This window comes from Stenella coeruleoalba (assembly GCF_951394435.1).
Source record: "Stenella coeruleoalba genome assembly, chromosome: 1".
NCBI lineage: Eukaryota > Metazoa > Chordata > Mammalia > Artiodactyla > Delphinidae > Stenella > Stenella coeruleoalba.
Genome location: NC_137169.1, coordinates 57,856,554 through 57,873,432, shown reverse-complemented (window position 1 = coordinate 57,873,432; position 16,879 = coordinate 57,856,554). Strand labels below are relative to the sequence as shown.

Genomic DNA, 16,879 nt, shown 5'->3' with positions numbered 1-16,879 from the left:
AGGCGTCTTGGACCACTAATAACTCAGGTACATCATGGAAACTATTTTAAGCTTTTACAAGCTCAAAATAGATAACATCCCAGTGATCCCCTTTATGACTGGGCCTTTCCCTCTAGAGCTTTAAGACCCATGGCTTTTTAGCCACATTTTAAGAAATGGTAGGGGGATGTAAAGTCTGAGAACTTAAAGCACATTTTGTTGGAGGTGAAAGACTATTGTGTTTCTGATGTCTGCCCCAGCCTGTCACCAGGAGAGCAGTTTGGGTCTTTAAAAACAGTCTACCCCTTCAAGGGTCAAGTGACATGGGGTTCTGAGGCTGCCACAAGGCCATCATAGATGGCATGTTTAATTTTTTTTTTAATTTTCTAATTCACTGGTTATTTTTGCAAAAGAAATATATGCACATAGTTTTGTAAAAAAAAAAATTTTAAGTTCAAAGGGAATTTGTAATAAAAATTAAGTGGGCTTCATGCCAACAGCTGCCTCCCCAAAGGCAACCACCATTATCAGTTTCATATTTAGGCTTCCAGAAATATCCTGTGTACATGTTGGAGACTGTGTGTGTGTGTATAAAATCATCTTTTTATACAAATGAGAACCCACTTTAGACAATTAGTACAAACTTTGCTTTTTTTCACTTTTAAATATATTAGAGATGTTAGACACATATAGATCTCATTTTTTTTGAGTAGTTGCGTAACATCCTGTTGTACAGGTATACCCAAATGTTTAACCTAGCCCCCTGGTGGCAGGTTACGTTACGGCTTCTATTTATAATGCTGCAGTGAACATACTCATACTGTACAACTTTGGGCATATGTATGGCAATTTCTGTTATTTTTTCCATGTGTTACTTTCTCTAACTCTTTGTCTTTCTCAGCATCTCTTCTAGGCTTTTGTGGGCTCTTCAGTGGCTCTGCATGCCTCTGTATCCCCTCGTGTCCAGGCAGTGGCAAATAGAGGCCATGATGCCACAGCTACCAGCTTGGGAGCCAGGTGTCAGCGACTGACCCAGAGCTGCTTCTCACTGTGCTATTTCAGGCTTTTAGGACATGGGACTGTGGAATCTCCGCATTGGAAGAGAGAGATCTTAGAGCTCAGTTGATTCAGTTCCTGGTACCTGAATCCCCTCTAATACTAGCAGTGGCATCCTTATTGAGTGCCTTCCCATAGGTCATCACAATATTGCCACCAAGTGAGGGCCCAGTGTGTGAACACCTCTTGAGTTAGTCTGTTCAGCTCAGAGGTTTTGACTGCTGGAAACACACCCCTCACCCTGTGCTTAAGATCTTTTAGAACGTATAGTATAATGGAGGACAGCACATCCTGCTTGTATGAGAATCCAGTGTCCACCTACTAGCTGACTAACACTGGGCAAGTTACTGAGTCCTCTGTCCCTCACTTTCCTCATCTGAAAAATGGGGATAATAATATTACAATCTCATAAAGCTGTTGTACAGATTAGGTGTTAATGCATGAAAATTTTTTTTTTTAAGTGCCTGGCATAGAGAAAGTAATGTATGTTATGTGTATATATAAATGTAAATATATTATTATGTAATACTGTTGTATATCATATATAATTATATGTCATGTATAATCAAATATATATCAAACATCTATCATATATACGACATATACACGCACATACATATACTGTTATTATTATACTGTTCTTGCTACTGTAACTTAACAGCAACAAAACTCAATAGAGAGAGGAGACTTCAAGTGTAAATCTTCCTGGGAAGAAAATGAATGATATTTGCCTTGTATGAGCCATGTGCTTTACATGGCATCTTACTTAGTCTTCACAACAATATATATGAGAGATATTGTCAATTCCTATTTTACGGAGGATGAAACTAAGGCTTATGTCATCGGGCAAGCGCTCAAGGGTCATTGACATAGTAAGTGGCAGAGGTGGCCTTATTTCAAAGGCATTAAACTGCGGTGACTTAACTTCCTACGGAGGCAGACATGGCTGGGACCAGCTCTTTCTCTGAGAGGCGGCTGGTACCACTGGCTTCTGGATGAGGCACGGGTGACTGAAGAGAAGAATCTTGGAGGAGGAGGACTATACGATGCGAGAGTGCGGGGCTGCCAAGGCGCCGGGTGATGGGAAGAATGTGGGCACCCCTCTCCTCCCCTTCAAGACCCTCCGTCAGAGACAGACCCTGCTGCCCGTTGTGAGCTGCTCTTCCCTCCTAGGACTGTGGTAGCCGCTCCCTGCGTGTCCTTTACTCCCAGCACGCTCATCTGCAGCTGAGCAACCTCTCCTGCCTTCAAACCTTTTCCTTGCACAATGGAATGACTTACTGGCTTCCTGCCAAGACCAAAATAGTCTGGGCTCTATTTATCTGTTCTGTGCTCACACAGGACGGGGAACATCACAGTAAAGCTTCAGTGCTCTTGAATTTGGATGAGCCAATGCTCAGACTAGTGCTTGGCAAATATATTTGCTTTTAAAATTTCTTTTGAAGTGAGCTGAGGTGAGGAGAGGAACAGAAGGCATAGAGAGGAATGAAAAGTTATGGGTCTTTTAGTCTTGGTCATAAGCTTCAGAAAATCCTGTGCATGGGAGTGATGACTCAGATGGTAACCTAGCACTCGTGATAAGCAGCTTATCCATAGGATCTAAACACCGAGGTTTCCCTGTACTACAATGAAAGACTTAGATGTACTGATCACCAGAACCCCATCGACTGACCACTAAGGCTTTATACCTTACCTCCACAATGGGATATTTCTTGGCCCAAGTGCTATTCGCTGGGTCTGGAATTTCTTTGCTACACCACTGAGGTCTGAGGGCCAAAAGGAGAACAAATACCCTGCAGGTAAAGAAAACAGTGACATGGGTTAAGTGGGCACACGGTGGCATGGAAGCACAGTGACTTCAGTGTAGGGGTATGCAAATGAGTAAAATGTAAACACTGCAGGAGAAAGATGATGCATCGTCCAAGTCTGGACTAGTTTTCTGTGAAGTTTGGATAGATGATAAAGACTCGTGGTGCAACCGCTTAGGGTTTGCTAAATAAACTAGGGAACTTTTGCTCGGTGTAATGTTTAGCTATCACTAAGCAGCCAAGCACTCACTCAACAAACGTTGATTGAATCCTTAATGTATGACCAGCACAGTGCCACATGCTGGGGATAAAACAGCAGACAAGAGGACATGGTCAATACCCTTGGGGAGATTACTGTTTATATTTAGTAAATTAGAATGTTTATAAAGAGATTGTAATGAAAACAAAGAGTAAAACGGGATACAGGTGGTATAAACAGCTTGGACATAACCAATTAAAAAAATGCCAAAAAAAAATACCAATATGGAAATATCCAAACTATTAAAGTAGTTGTATTTGGTGATCAGAGGGTCTTTTTATTTCTTCTTTCCACATCTCTGTGTTTTTGAAAATATTTTAAAGTGAGTTTATTATGTGGAAGAAAAAATCCTAAAAATGTTTCTCATATGCATATGACTTAACTATTTTGACTTTTTAAAAAAAATTTCAAGACCAATATGAAGCATTTTTAAAGACTTGGCTTTAACACACTTTGTTTAATAAGAAAAGTAAGCTTCTGGGACGTGCTCAACCCTTTGAAACAAGAGATGAGGCCATGTGACTAGGTTTTTTCCAAAGAAATGTGAGCAGAGGTACCTGTGACCTAGTATAGATCATGCAGATGAGGAAAGTACCCAAGGGATGGTGGGCCAATAAAGTGGAAGACAATTGGATCCCTAAATGACAGTGTGGAGCAGAGCTGCCAACCAATCTGGATGACATACCTTAGAACTATTATATGGGAGAAAAATGAGCTATTTTATTAAAGCCACTATATTTGGGGGCTCTTTTTTTTTCTTTAACAGCAGAAGCCTCCACCCTAACTGATACTATTTCCCTGAAGAGAGGATGCATGTGATCCTAGTTGACTCTTTGAGTTCAACTTTTTCAAAGTCTACCTAAAGAGAGCTCTGCTTTGAATTATCTATCACATATGGGGGAACTTCAATAAATGGAAAACCTTTCAGACAGGTTCAGTGACTATTAGAATGACTTTGAGCTAGTTTTATTTTGACCTCTTCTCCTACATTACACAACATCTGAAGAAAACTATTGAATAACTCATTTAAAAAATTCTCTTTACCAAATAATACATGTTTAAAGAAATTTTAGGAAATACAGTTAAATAGAACTAAAAGCACTATGATTCTATCCCCTGTTATAACCACCATTAATGTTTTAGTGTATGTCCTTGGAGCAGACAGTATTAACTGCCGTCCAATACCCATTTTCCCCTCTTAGAAAGGGGACCCTGATTTACTGGGACAACAATAAGCCCAGCTAAAAGGCCACAGTCTTAAGCCTTCCTTGCCTCACCAAGTTCTGGCTAATGAGAGGTAACCTAAAGTGCCATGTGTGACTTCTTCATGTGTCTTGAAAAGGTGGGTGTGGGCACCTCCCCTCTCCCTGTAGTTGTAGAATGCAGGCACGATGGCCATAGTTCCTGCAGCCATTGGACCATGAGGTGAACTTGATGATGAAAGCCAATGTCGGGATAGTGAAGCAGAAAAAGAAGGAGCCTAGGTCTCTGATGACTGGGGACCTCCTACACCAGCCGTTACCTGAGTTTACTTACTTTACCTGGGTGAGAAACTTAGCTCATTTGTCATATTTTTATGTTACATACAACCAAATTAAGTGCTAACTAATATAACTTGCGTGTCTGTGGGCACGTGTGTATGCACTATTTTTTAAAAATGAAAGTACATGTTTTGCAACCTGCTTTTTAAAATGTAATATAGCAAATATTCATACCATTTAATTTTCTTCTACATCTTTAATGAATGCATAGTATGCTGTATAGCATGAAATATACTGTGATTTATTTAACCAATCCCACGTCGTTAGGCATTTAGGTTGCTTCAAATTGTTTTCCTTCTATGAACGATACTTCAGTGAACATAGTTGCCACTAAATATCTGTATATACCTATGATATACTTAGATGGGAATTGCTAGGTGAAATGTTTAATATTTTTTAAAATTAAACATATACTGTCACCCCAAAAAGGTGACTATATTTAGTGTGCTACCAGCGATGTAGGAGAGTAACCATTTTTTTGACCCATAGCAGCAACAGCTATTATATGAAAAAAAAAAAAAATTTACCAAAGTTGGCAGGTGTAATGAACTTACTTTTGCCGGAAGCAACGCACTGAGAGAACGCCCACCATGATGACACCCATGCAAATGCTTGGTGCCACAAATGTGCTCCAATTGGCTTTACCTGAAACGAAAAGTTAGCATACCCTGTGACTGAGTTATCGTCAATGAACATTTCTAAATACTGACTGTTGTGTGAACCCGCTGGGCTTTACCCACAGCTCCTGGATAGCTAGACTCAGGAACAAGGCCAACTCTCTTTCGCCCATTGAAGAAGGAAGAAAGGGCCCAAAGGGGCCAATACTAAGGTTCAAAGGAAGGAGCTCCAGCCCTACAAGGGCTTCTTCCTCTAATAGGTGCAGAAGGAAAGGGAGTGTGGTATACAAAGCACTGGTTGTGAACTGGAAGCCCTGGATTCCATTCCTAACTCTGCCGCTGACTGATGTGTGGACCTCAGATTCCTGATCTACAAAAGGTGAACGATGACATCTACCTTGCAGGTTGTTGTGAACATTAGAGATGGTGTATTTAAAGGGCACAGCCATGTACTTGAACAGAGGAGGCCTCAAGAAATGGTAGCTATTAATTTTACCAAACCATTGGATAAGCCCTCTGTCTACCTAGGGTCTTTGAAATTGTTCTGATTCCTTCCTATGACATGTAAATATTTCACTACGTGTTGGAATTTTTCATTAATTCATCCAACATGTATTGAACGTAAACCATGTAACAGGCCAGATTAGGTGCTGTAATACACAGGTGAATGGGACATAGGCTCTGAAGACAGTCCAGGAGACAGATGTGTAAACACGTAAACAGTAAACCATGATGCCACGCGATACATGTAAAAACAGCATGTACAAGGCTGTGTCACAGAGAACAGCATGGGAAATGGCTTCACGAGCAGCTCAGGAAGGTTTCCCAAAAGGCAGGATGTCAAAAGTTTAGAGTCGGATGGCTAGGAGTTGGCTAAGTGGACAAATTAGGGAAGTGCAGACTAGACAGCAAGCACGGAAGGAGGAAAGAGCGAGTGCTTCAGCAACCGCAAATAGTCTGGCCTTGCTTTCCAGTATGAATGATGAGTATGCGGCAGACAACAAAGCTAGATGGATGAACAGGACCAGGTCGTGCAGGGCTTGGTAACAAAGCAGTTTAAATTCTAGCTTGAAAGCCCGTGGGGAACCACCGATGGGTTGCAACAGGAGGTAGAATGTAGCAACAGGGATCTTGTAGAAAGATTCTTCTGATAGAGTGAAGAACAGGGTGGGAGGGAGGGTGACCAGGGGCCACTAGCGGCCAGAGACCTGCTAGCCCTTGTGACAGGGGCTTTTCCCAGGGCTGAACAGGGGAGTTAATGCAGGAAACCTTGTTACCACCCCACACAATCGGCACAATCTGACATTTCGTTAGCATCTGCCTTTCTTTCCGGGCAGATGGGACGAGTCTGGAGTACCAGGAGTAGAAAGATGCTGAGTCCTTAGTCCAATTAATTGCTCACAAGTTAACTTTCATGGGAGTGCTTGAGAAGAGGGCTTGTCACTTTCCCCAGTGGAGGAGTATCTGGCATAGAACAACAAAGTCCTGAATGATTAACTTGATACTCCATGTCATAAAGCAAGAACAGCTTGTTTTATGCTTAGAGCAGATGCAAACAGGGGCTGCCAGAGAGAAAAGCATAATTTAGCCAGTGGAGAGAAACTCATGTTAGCTGGGTCACTTCGTCACATACTCAAATTTAACTTAAGAAACTCAAATCTGTGTCTGATTTGTAGTTCTGCCACTTGCCACCTCTAAGACCTTGGGTAATCTTTTTGTACCTCACACCTGTAAAAAGGCATCATAATCTCTCATTCTTTTATTCATTTCGTATTGAGTGCCTGGTAGTATGGCCAGGTACAGGCATGTAAAGCAGTCACATTACTTGGTTGTGGGCAGGATTAAACGAGTAAACGTATGTGTTACATGTGTTGAATTGTGTCCTCCCACCCCCAAAATTCATATATTGAAGTTCTAACTCAGTAAGTACCTCAGAAAGTGACCTTATTTGTAAATAGGGTCATTGCAGAGGTAATTAGTTAAGACAGGTCAGGCTGGAGTAGGGTGGCCCCTAGTCTGACATGACTGGTATCCTTGTAAAAAGGGCAATTTTGAACAAAGAGAAACACACAAGGAAAACTTTAAATGAGATGAAGGTAGAGATCTAGAAACCAAGGAATGCCGAAGATTGCCCCCAGTCGCTAGGTGAGAGGCGTGGAACAGATTCTCTCATAGCCCTTGGAGGAAGCCAACTCTGTTGACACCTTGATCTCAGACTTCCAGCCTCCAGAACTGTGAGGAAATGAATTTCTGTTGTTTAAGCCACTCAGTTTGTGGTACTTTGTTACAAGAGCCCCAGCAAACTGATGCAGTATTCAAAGAGCTTAACACAGTGCCTGGCACATAACTATCTGATATGCAGTAGCTGTATTATTTTTGGGATTATTCTCATCATTCATTGAACAGATATTCATTTAACAAGTACTATGTGCTGGGTGCCATTCTAGACCTTGATGATAGAGATTAAACAGATACTAGTCCCTGCCTGTTGGATTCAGAGTTTTGAATAGGGGTCAAGTATAGCGCATTATGAAGGAAATATGGATGTGCATTTGGGAAGGCTTTCTGGAGGGGGCAACATTTTTGCTGAGTTTAGAAAAACGAGTAGACACTGTCTCCAAGCAGACAATGTAATGGTAGGGCACTCTGGTTAGAGGAAATAGGAAGTGCAAAGGTACAGCAGCAAGAAAGTAATTAGTGAATTACAGAAAATCTGATAATCTCCGTATCAAGTAGTGGGAGTATACGCCTGTATAGGAATTCACAGTGGACTTGCCCTCTCTAAGGGTGGTTCTTACCTTGCAGACAAAATTCTCTTTCATTTCCTTGGGGGCTTTCACCAGCAGCTGTCAGAGCTGTCATCCATAGAATGTATGTCACTCTGGGCCGCAGGCTGTCTATGGGATGAGAATTTGGGGAGACCCTATAGGGAATTTCTGAAAGGAAGATAAATATAAAGGTTAAGGCACAAATTAAAGGAAATATCTGAATGTGGGCTCTTACTCATTTTTATTTGTTAATGCTTCATTTAATTTGAAAGAGGAAAGCACATTGCTGCTTTAAAGTAGTCCTAATTCATTAATACTTAACACTTTAAAAGGCCCTAGGCACTGTCATTTATGACAGCACCACTTCACAGCATATCAGAAGAATTACATTTTTTTCCTGTGGTAAAATCTTTTCAAAGAATTTTTATTATTTTGCTTTTGAAACTATTTAGCTGTAGTAACTTCTTCTATTTCCTATGACTATAATGTTTCCGACATTTATCAGGTATATTTGAGAACTCCTGGGGAGGAAACTAAATGTACAAATTATTTTCAACGGAATTTTTAAGCAAGCTAAGTTTAGCAATTAATGAAATAGACATTTAATAACATTTATTAATTCTGACTTTCTTTTTTATTTTTTGGTAAGTTCTGGGTACTGGTCGTAGTGGGTTTAATCACTGATCTGCTTCAATTTGACATAAAATCTAAAAAATGAGAACAATGGTACTTAGATTTATTTTGGTAGTTCAAGGCTAGACTGTCAGTTCTTTATGCTTTTAACACCCCTGCAGGTTCTCAGCAAGTAAAACTTTGGTTTTTGAGCAATGTGTTGATGCTGTTTTTTTCCTCCAAGAGATATGAATATCGGTAGCCTTTAGTAAATAGGCAGTCTCCTCCTCCACGGATCTGCTGGGTGTGAGTTTTGGAGTGACCTCTCAAAAACTGAGGGGGGCTATAGAATCGAGGCAAGAACTTTGACAGGTGTAGCCTACTGGTTTGCTCAGCAGACCTGTGTGTGTGCTGGTGATCAAAGTGGAAACTAGAACTCAGCACTTTGTGCCTCAACATTAGTTACTGTCTCACAAACCCCAGGGCAAGTCAGAGCTCGACCCTGTTTGCTGAACTTATTTCAACAGTCACACATATTTATTGAGTGTTTGCCCTGGACAAGGCACCAAGGCACAGAATCTGCCTCAAAGAGTTCACCATCTAGTAGGGAAAACAGACCCCTTACACTCACTCACCCCTACTTACTATGTGTGACCAGCAAGATGGAACCCTGTATTATTGCATCCACTCCACCCAAAGGAGCTGAGGCCTGAGCAGATCATTTAACAGCTGTGAATGTGGGACTCGAGGGACATTGTTCCAGCTAATGATTAAGAACTCTCCAGACAATAGGGGCTTCTTAGACAATGGGTGAATTTCCAGGATGTCCGGCCCCCTTCCGAGAAGGAGGGAGATAACAAAATGTAAAAAAGGTGTCTGTCAAAGACCAATCAGGCAGCTGGGGACAAGTTCCCTCTCTGGTCCGAGCCTAAGCCGGGACCAATCAGCAGGAGAACACAACCAAATCTATAATTTACATACGGGGAAGTGGGAACCTATAAAACTGACATATTCGCGCCCAAAAGGGTTCCTTCTTTGACCTCCTGCGTGAGGACCAAGGAACCCCGGTGCACCGGCCTTCAATAAACCTCTTGCGTTTTGCATCGACTTCCGACTCTTGTTGTTTCCTGGGCGAGTCGAAACTCCTAGGAGACCGCGCAGGTCTAACATGACTATCAGAGCAATTTCTATATTTTACATCCTTTTGAGAAAAAGTACCATGTGGAAAATTCCCAAGCCTACTTTAACCTGATGAAATTGCTTGCACAGACTTCAGCTCTATGATTACACTAAAATGTCTCTTATTCCCAAGGCAGGGGACTAAAACAATAATTTGGGAGAGACTTTCTGCTCATCTTTCTGCAGCAAAGCATAGGCGAGCATCAGGGAGTCAGTCATCCAACTGTGTTAGGGCATCCTTAACTCCAGAAGTGAATGAGCCGTTGGAATACAAGGGAAGGAGTTTGAATGATTTTTTGGGCCAAAAAAGTTTACACGCAAACACAGATACATGCGCATGTGTATATTTGAAGAATAAAAATAGAAACTATGGGGGAAGCCAAGAGGAGGGTGATGGTGTCAGCAGTTTGGCTGGCAAATAGGTTGAGGCGAGTAAAGGAAGAAAGAAGTCATGCAGGAAATACTGGTTCTGCTGCCTTGTCTGGGCTGTGATCTCTGGCAGAGATAAAGGAGGCCATTCTGTTCTTGCATCTGAAACTTTAGGTTTAAGGTGGTTAAATGACAAAGGCACCAGTTTAGGGAGATGTGATGGTTGCCAATCATCTGAAAGGTCACCAGTAAGAAGGTCAAGTGGTACCAGGCAAAACAGCTGCATGGCGCCTGGAAATCAGCTTTTATCTAAACATCTGCATTGGTTTGACAAAGCCCACCGCAGTATTAACCCATTTGTTACTCAAAAAATACTATTTTTATTAAGCATCTACTGGGTGCTTGGCTGTATTATAGGTAGGGGGGAGACAATGGTGAGCTAACTGCCATGGCTTCTGCCCTCATGTTGGCAAAAACAGCCAAGCGATAAGTAGAATGTGTGTGCCCATAGAGCAGTGCACATGGCAGTATCAACAAACTTCCAGAGGAGTGGCTGTGGACCCAAATCACCTGGGGAATGCAGATGCCCCGCCCCAGGGCTACCCCGCTCACCTGCCCAGGCAGGCGAAGTGTTCCTACTGCACCCTGCTTGTGCTGTTAGGGGCCGTGACAGAAGACGCCTCGGAACTCCATCCTCCTTTTGCTGATGTGGAGCCTCTCTGCTTTCTTTTTCCCTCCTCCTCAACCTACTGCCCTCTACCACTCTCTAGAAATGGCACTTGTGGATTTGCCAATGATTTCTGGTTGCCCAATGCAATAGTAGGTGTCAGTCCTTGATTACAGCACTTACATATCACTTTTGAGTACTTTTCCATCTCCCTGGGTGCACTGTGAGCTCTCCGAAGATAGGGAACAGGTCTTTGTTCATCTGTAAGTGCTAAAAGGGAAACCATCTAAAACTGGTACAAAACAGGGCTTTGAATCTGCACCTTCTCCCCTTTAAACTTATTTTAAAATACCCTTACACAGACTTTAGATTCATCAGATTTGGTGCAAAAAAGGTAGGTAATTTCTTCAACATCTACAAGAGCAGATTTAAGAACCATCTAACCATGTTGATCTTGTTGTAAATAAGTATCTTGGTTTAAATTCTGTCAAAATGAAAAATTGAGGGGGGAGCAAATTTCATATGAAGTATTCCAAATGGCTCATGACGAGATCAATTGATTCATCACCTTTGGTGCATTTCAGAACTGACCCCGACAGTGGGGAGCAGTTCTGTTCAGTGATCTGCTGTATTTAACAATGGTGGATTATTAAGCTGATTATTGTAAGATCTTACAGTGGAATACTATAAAGCTGTTAAAAAAAGAATGAGACAAGTCCACATGGATTGATGTGGAAAGATCTCAGTATGCATTATTGAGAGGCAAAAGTAAGGTGCAGATCAAAATACAGATGTTTATCCCAAATGTATGCTAGTGTATGCATTAAGTTTTTTTCTGGACGAACACACAAAGAACTGCTAACAGCCTAAGTATGGAGGAAGGGATAATTTCCACTTTATATCTTTTTGAACTATTTGAATGCTTTTACTATATACAAGTATTATTTATGTAATAAGAAATTAATTAGCTTTAAAAGTCATAACTTTTAGAGAAGCAGTACTGCAGATCTAAGGTCAAGAGAGAGGACCAATTCCTCAGGTTTCCCAGGTAAAAATCACTCTGCAGGCAGCCCTCTGACACCTACATCTCAGGCTGGCTTTGTTACATTCTTCTTGGACCTAATAGTTCTCACGAAGGAATAAAATGGTTGCTTCTTTATGATAAATGCTCCCGAAAGAAAGCCAGCTGCCTATGAAATACTAAAGGGAAGCTCAAGCCAGGAAAAACAAAACAAAACTGAGTAAATCAAAGATTAGAACATTAAATCTGGCAAGTGACTTGGAACTGCTCGGTGAACGAGTGATGAAATCATTTGAGATAATGCTCCAGCCAGAATTTAATTGCTTTAGTCTTACAGCATAATTACGGGTCATAAGGAGTTACTTAAATTGTATTTTATCCATTTAAGGAGAAAATAATATGCTATGATGATATTTGCAAGTGTGGTGATTCGAAGATTCTCCAAATGCATTTCCTGCAAGCCTCAAGGGTCTATATAATAGTATCAACGCACGCTTATTGCTTTTTGAAATGCTATCTCCCCATATGAGTAAGCTCCTTGAAAGCCTCGTCCAGTAACTTCATTTCTTCAGTTTGCTTGGCACGTAACACATATTCAGTAACTTTGTGCGTGTGAGTGTGTGTGTGTGTTTAGATGTCTATTTTTCTTCATTCAATTAATTTCACATATATTTATGGAGCACCTCCTAAGTGCCAGGTATGGTGCTAGCACTTGCACACCCTTGTGTTTTCCCAACATCTAAACAAGAAAGACCCTGCTGGCTTTGTTTCTCACACATACCACAAAGCTGAGGCTGGGAATCGGAGTCCTGTTCCTTCCAATATATCCTGTAATGGAGGATGCAGCCCATTTGCTCCCGGGCTGGAATTTCGTTCCATGAAATTAAAATGCTCCCTTTTTCCTCTGAGATGGCATTAATGTGGGGGCCGCTCAGTGGTGCTGTGAAGTAGAACACAGGAGGCTTTTGTCACCCTCCAAATCCAAACCATTAAACTACAGCAAAATTGGGCAAAAGGTCCCAAGACTCACCTTTGTGCTTAGAGTTACCCCGGATGGAGTTGCATCCTCCCTGGTCCCCTGAAAGTGCATGCACGCGGATTTCATAACAGATGTAGGGTTTTATGTTTTCTGCAAGACATAAAGACAGACGCTACTCCGGGTGAAACAAGGATTTAAAGAAAACCACACAGACAGCTTTTGAAACAAAACTCACCTTCAAGGAAAAACTTTGACTTTTACAAATAAATTATTTGCTGTTTACAGAAAAGTAAGGGTGGTGTTTTGCAGACATAGCACCGGAACGGCTCTTCTAATTCCCTAGATGCTTATCAGGCTCTGACAGGGCAACATGGGATGACACGTTCAGGCGTGACTAATCAGGGGTGCTCAGTGTAATCTACCCCTTGTTCCCCCCCTTCCCCCACTCCTCGTACCATGTTCCACTCAGATCTCAGTTGTGTCACAGCTTGGAAGATTAGGAAGATACCTGGGAATGTTAATACTCCTTCCTAACTTTTTTTTTTTTTTTTTTGCGGTACGCGGGTCTCTTCCGTTGTGGAGCACAGGCTCCAGACGCGCAGGCTCCGGACGCGCAGGCTCAGCGGCCACGGCTCACGGGCCCAGACGCTCCGCGGCATGTGGGATCCTCCCGGACCGGGGCACGAACGCGTGTCCCCTGCATCCCTCTCAACCACTGCACCACCAGGGAAGCCCTCCTTCCTAGCTTTTAAAGTGCCACACTTGGCAGTTTTCTGTCAGTCATGAAGTTTACTGGCAAGTCACTCTTCCCTTCCCGAACTCCCTATTTCCATGAATCTCAGATTTCTACTTCCTGTAAAGAAAAGTCCCCTCTCATAGATACTGCCCATGACATATCTTTAAACTCCCAATGAAAGTTTAAAGGAAAAAGATTACTTCTGTTAGGTACCTAACTGTAGTCTCATGTGGTCAGGGTAAGGACTCTCTCCCATATTGTTCAATGCCCTGCCATAGGTAGGTCTGGTCCCCTACACTGACAATTGATTAGGGTTTAACATTTTCTTTTTTGGGAAGAAGAATTTTACATCACAAAATAATTTACTAGTGTGTGTGTTATATAAAAATCCATTGTCCCTTAAATATTCCAGCAAGTAGGTAGTATATGAAGCGCAGACGTGCAACCAGTACCGTCAGAAGGGACCACGAGGAAATCAAAACTCACACCATGGGTGAGTTCCAACTCGTATCCATGAACCGAGTGAAATGGAGCGAGGCTGCAATCAGCTTAGTCCTGTAATCCAAAGATACTTTGTGGGTAGCCTCCAGACCCAGAAGCTCCGAGGGCAACACGGAATATGGAATCATTTCATTTGGGAGAGGCTGGTGCCTGGCTGCTCTGTCGCTAGTTCTGGAAGGGACCCACCAAGCACTGTGCCATGTGGGAGTTCCAGATGAGCTCATTAGGCAAATGGTTTCGTTGCATTTTGCCATGCAAAGTGTGAGTTCAGGGCAGAGGCCTTGGGGAGCTGCTGCATCAGAAGCTGTGGGTTCCTTCTTATGAACAGCCTACCCTTAGTAGAGGAGGGAGGAAAATGTGGCTCCATAACTTAGCTGACATTTTCCTTTCTATGAAGAGCAGAGCCCTAGCAAGCTTGTTCCCCAGTCCTGACCTTAGGAACTCCTGTTTTACTGGCTAATTCTTACCTGAACACCCCCTAATCATTGTCTGCTCCCTACCTCAAAAATTCCTTAGCCTTTGCTGCTGGTGGATGAAGCCCATACTCTTTTTTTTGTTGTTGTTTGTTTGTTTTGTTTTTGCGGTACGTGGGCCTCTCACTGCTGCGGCCTCTCCCATTGCGGAGCACAGGCTCCGGACGCGCAGGCTCTGTGGCCATGGCTCACGGGCCTAGTCGCCCCGCGGCATGCGGGATCCTTGTGGACCGGGGCTCGAACCCACCTCCCCTGCATCGGCAGGCGGAATCTCAACCACTGAGCCACCAGGGAAGCCCTAACTAACCTAACTTTGATATGCAAATAATACCATTTCTCTTTGGGAAAATTAAAATAAGAAGAATTTCACTAATAGGTTTTTGGTAACATATTCATCGGTAAGTAAGGGAGGCCTCTGAGTACTTTAAACACAAAACAATCTTAGAAGCTGACTGTGGGGCTTCCCTTGTGGCGCAGTGGTTAAGAATCTGCCTGCCAATGCAGGGGACACAGGTTCGAGCCCTGGTCCGGGAAGATCCCACATGCCACAGAGCAACTAAGCCTGTGTGCCACAACTACTGAGCCTGCGCTCTAGAGCTCGCAAGTCACAACTACTGAGCCCCACTGCTGCAACTACTGAAGCCCGCACGCCTAGAGCCCGTGCTCCGCAACAAGAGAAGCCACCGCAATGAGGAGCCCGCGCACCGCAACGAAGAGTAGCCCCCACTCGCCGCAACTAGAGAAAGCCTGCGTGCAGCAACAAAGACCCAACACAGCCAAAAATAAAAATAAAAAAAATAAAAAAAGAAGAAGCTGACTGTGGCTAACAGACAGAGTAAGACACTTCAGAGTTTGTGAATTAAGAACTTGAAAAAAAATAAACCTGAGACCTTGCCCTTTAACGTTTGTTTGGCAAATGTCAACTGCCTGCTGTGTGACTAGGACTAGATCTCTCCTCTGAGAGAAGAGGTTAAGGATTCTTTTCACTGGTCAGGAATGGCAAGCCCCATTTAGGGATTGCTATGATGAAAGCTAAAGGGCAAGTGTCAGACTCTGACGGGAGGAAGATGTGCACCACAACAATCATTTATAAAAATGATTAAATGAGCCTTTGGCTACCTTGTTTTCCAATTGTCCAATGCGGTTTATGCTCAGGATTGAATGGGTGACTATTTATGAGATTTCTTTTTCGTTTAAATTCATATTGCATGATACAGAAATTTAGGATGTGCTTGCTCCAAGGGTAAAATGAAATTGTAAAAAAAAAAGAAAAGGCATTGATTAACTTCTGTCCAATTATTTGAATACATTTTCAGACACTTTCTATCACTTGATTTTAACCACTGACAGATTCAGAATTTGAGGACTAGAGACACCAATTATCATATAGATAATTCTGGATTTGTTATCACACAACTAGTAAGTAGCAGAATTGGAAATGAAAGATCTTCTGGTTTCCTCATCTGTACAATGGGTATAATAAGTCTTGCTACACATGACTGTTCTCAAAATTAAATGAACTCCCAAATGCAAGGTGTCCATCACACTGACTGGCTACTACTTAGCTCTCAGCCATGCCTGTTGGGTTCATTATTCAGTCATCTTATACGGCACTGTATCAGGCACATAAGTTTTCCATAAATTCTAGAGTTTTTAGTTAATCAGTGAGTCTTCTATGGCTGCAGTGGTGCATCCTGATGGGCTCTAGGTCATCACTATCCTTCTTCTCATGCAGCTGCCTGTAACTGAAGGCATGACTCTGGGTTCCCACCTGCAATTTCCTCAAAAAACGTGAACTTAGAAACCCTCTAGAAGGAAGGTGAATAATTAAGTACCTGAAATCAGAGCAGACAGGTTGTAGGGGGGACTCCACAGCCAGCCTAGAGGGGGCTGCGTGCTGGCCCCCGGATGGAGTTCCCTCCATTCCACCACATACTCCTGCACAGCAGCGGCAGCTTTCTCTGGAGGTGTCCATGTCACCATGAGGTTGTCCACGCCCTCTGAGTTTGCTGAGACCTGTTGAGGAGCCAGCAACCCTTTATGGGGAAAGAGGGGGAGGAGTAAAAATAAAAATCACAGTGGATAAAGACATAGAAAACAACAACTCAACCCAGCAAAGTTGTAGCAAGAACCGATTTCTTTTAAAGAACTGCAGGTTCACAGATTTTGTTCATCCAGCTTCTCAGATCAGTGCCAGGACCCTATGTAGTGTTATTTATGAAATTATTTTCCCCTTCACCTTCCATTTCACTTCCCATTTCTGTGTCCCCAAAGGTACCTGCTCTAGTGAATATAATATGCATCCTTCTAATCC

At 42.6% G+C, this 16,879-nt stretch overlaps 1 protein-coding gene across 1 annotated transcript in view; it reads right to left on the bottom strand.

The window, feature by feature from the left end:
- Positions 1–16,879, bottom strand: part of IL12RB2 (interleukin 12 receptor subunit beta 2) — a 78,836-nt gene that overhangs the window by 4,480 nt on the left and 57,477 nt on the right. The window contains exons 10-15 of the mRNA XM_079924835.1: positions 16,401–16,601; positions 12,907–13,005; positions 12,658–12,816; positions 8,059–8,196; positions 5,198–5,288; positions 2,729–2,828 (exon numbers count right to left, since the gene is read on the bottom strand). Of these exons, the coding sequence (XP_079780961.1) occupies positions 2,729–2,828; positions 5,198–5,288; positions 8,059–8,196; positions 12,658–12,816; positions 12,907–13,005; positions 16,401–16,601 (788 nt within the window). The remainder of the gene's footprint in view (positions 1–2,728; positions 2,829–5,197; positions 5,289–8,058; positions 8,197–12,657; positions 12,817–12,906; positions 13,006–16,400; positions 16,602–16,879) is intronic.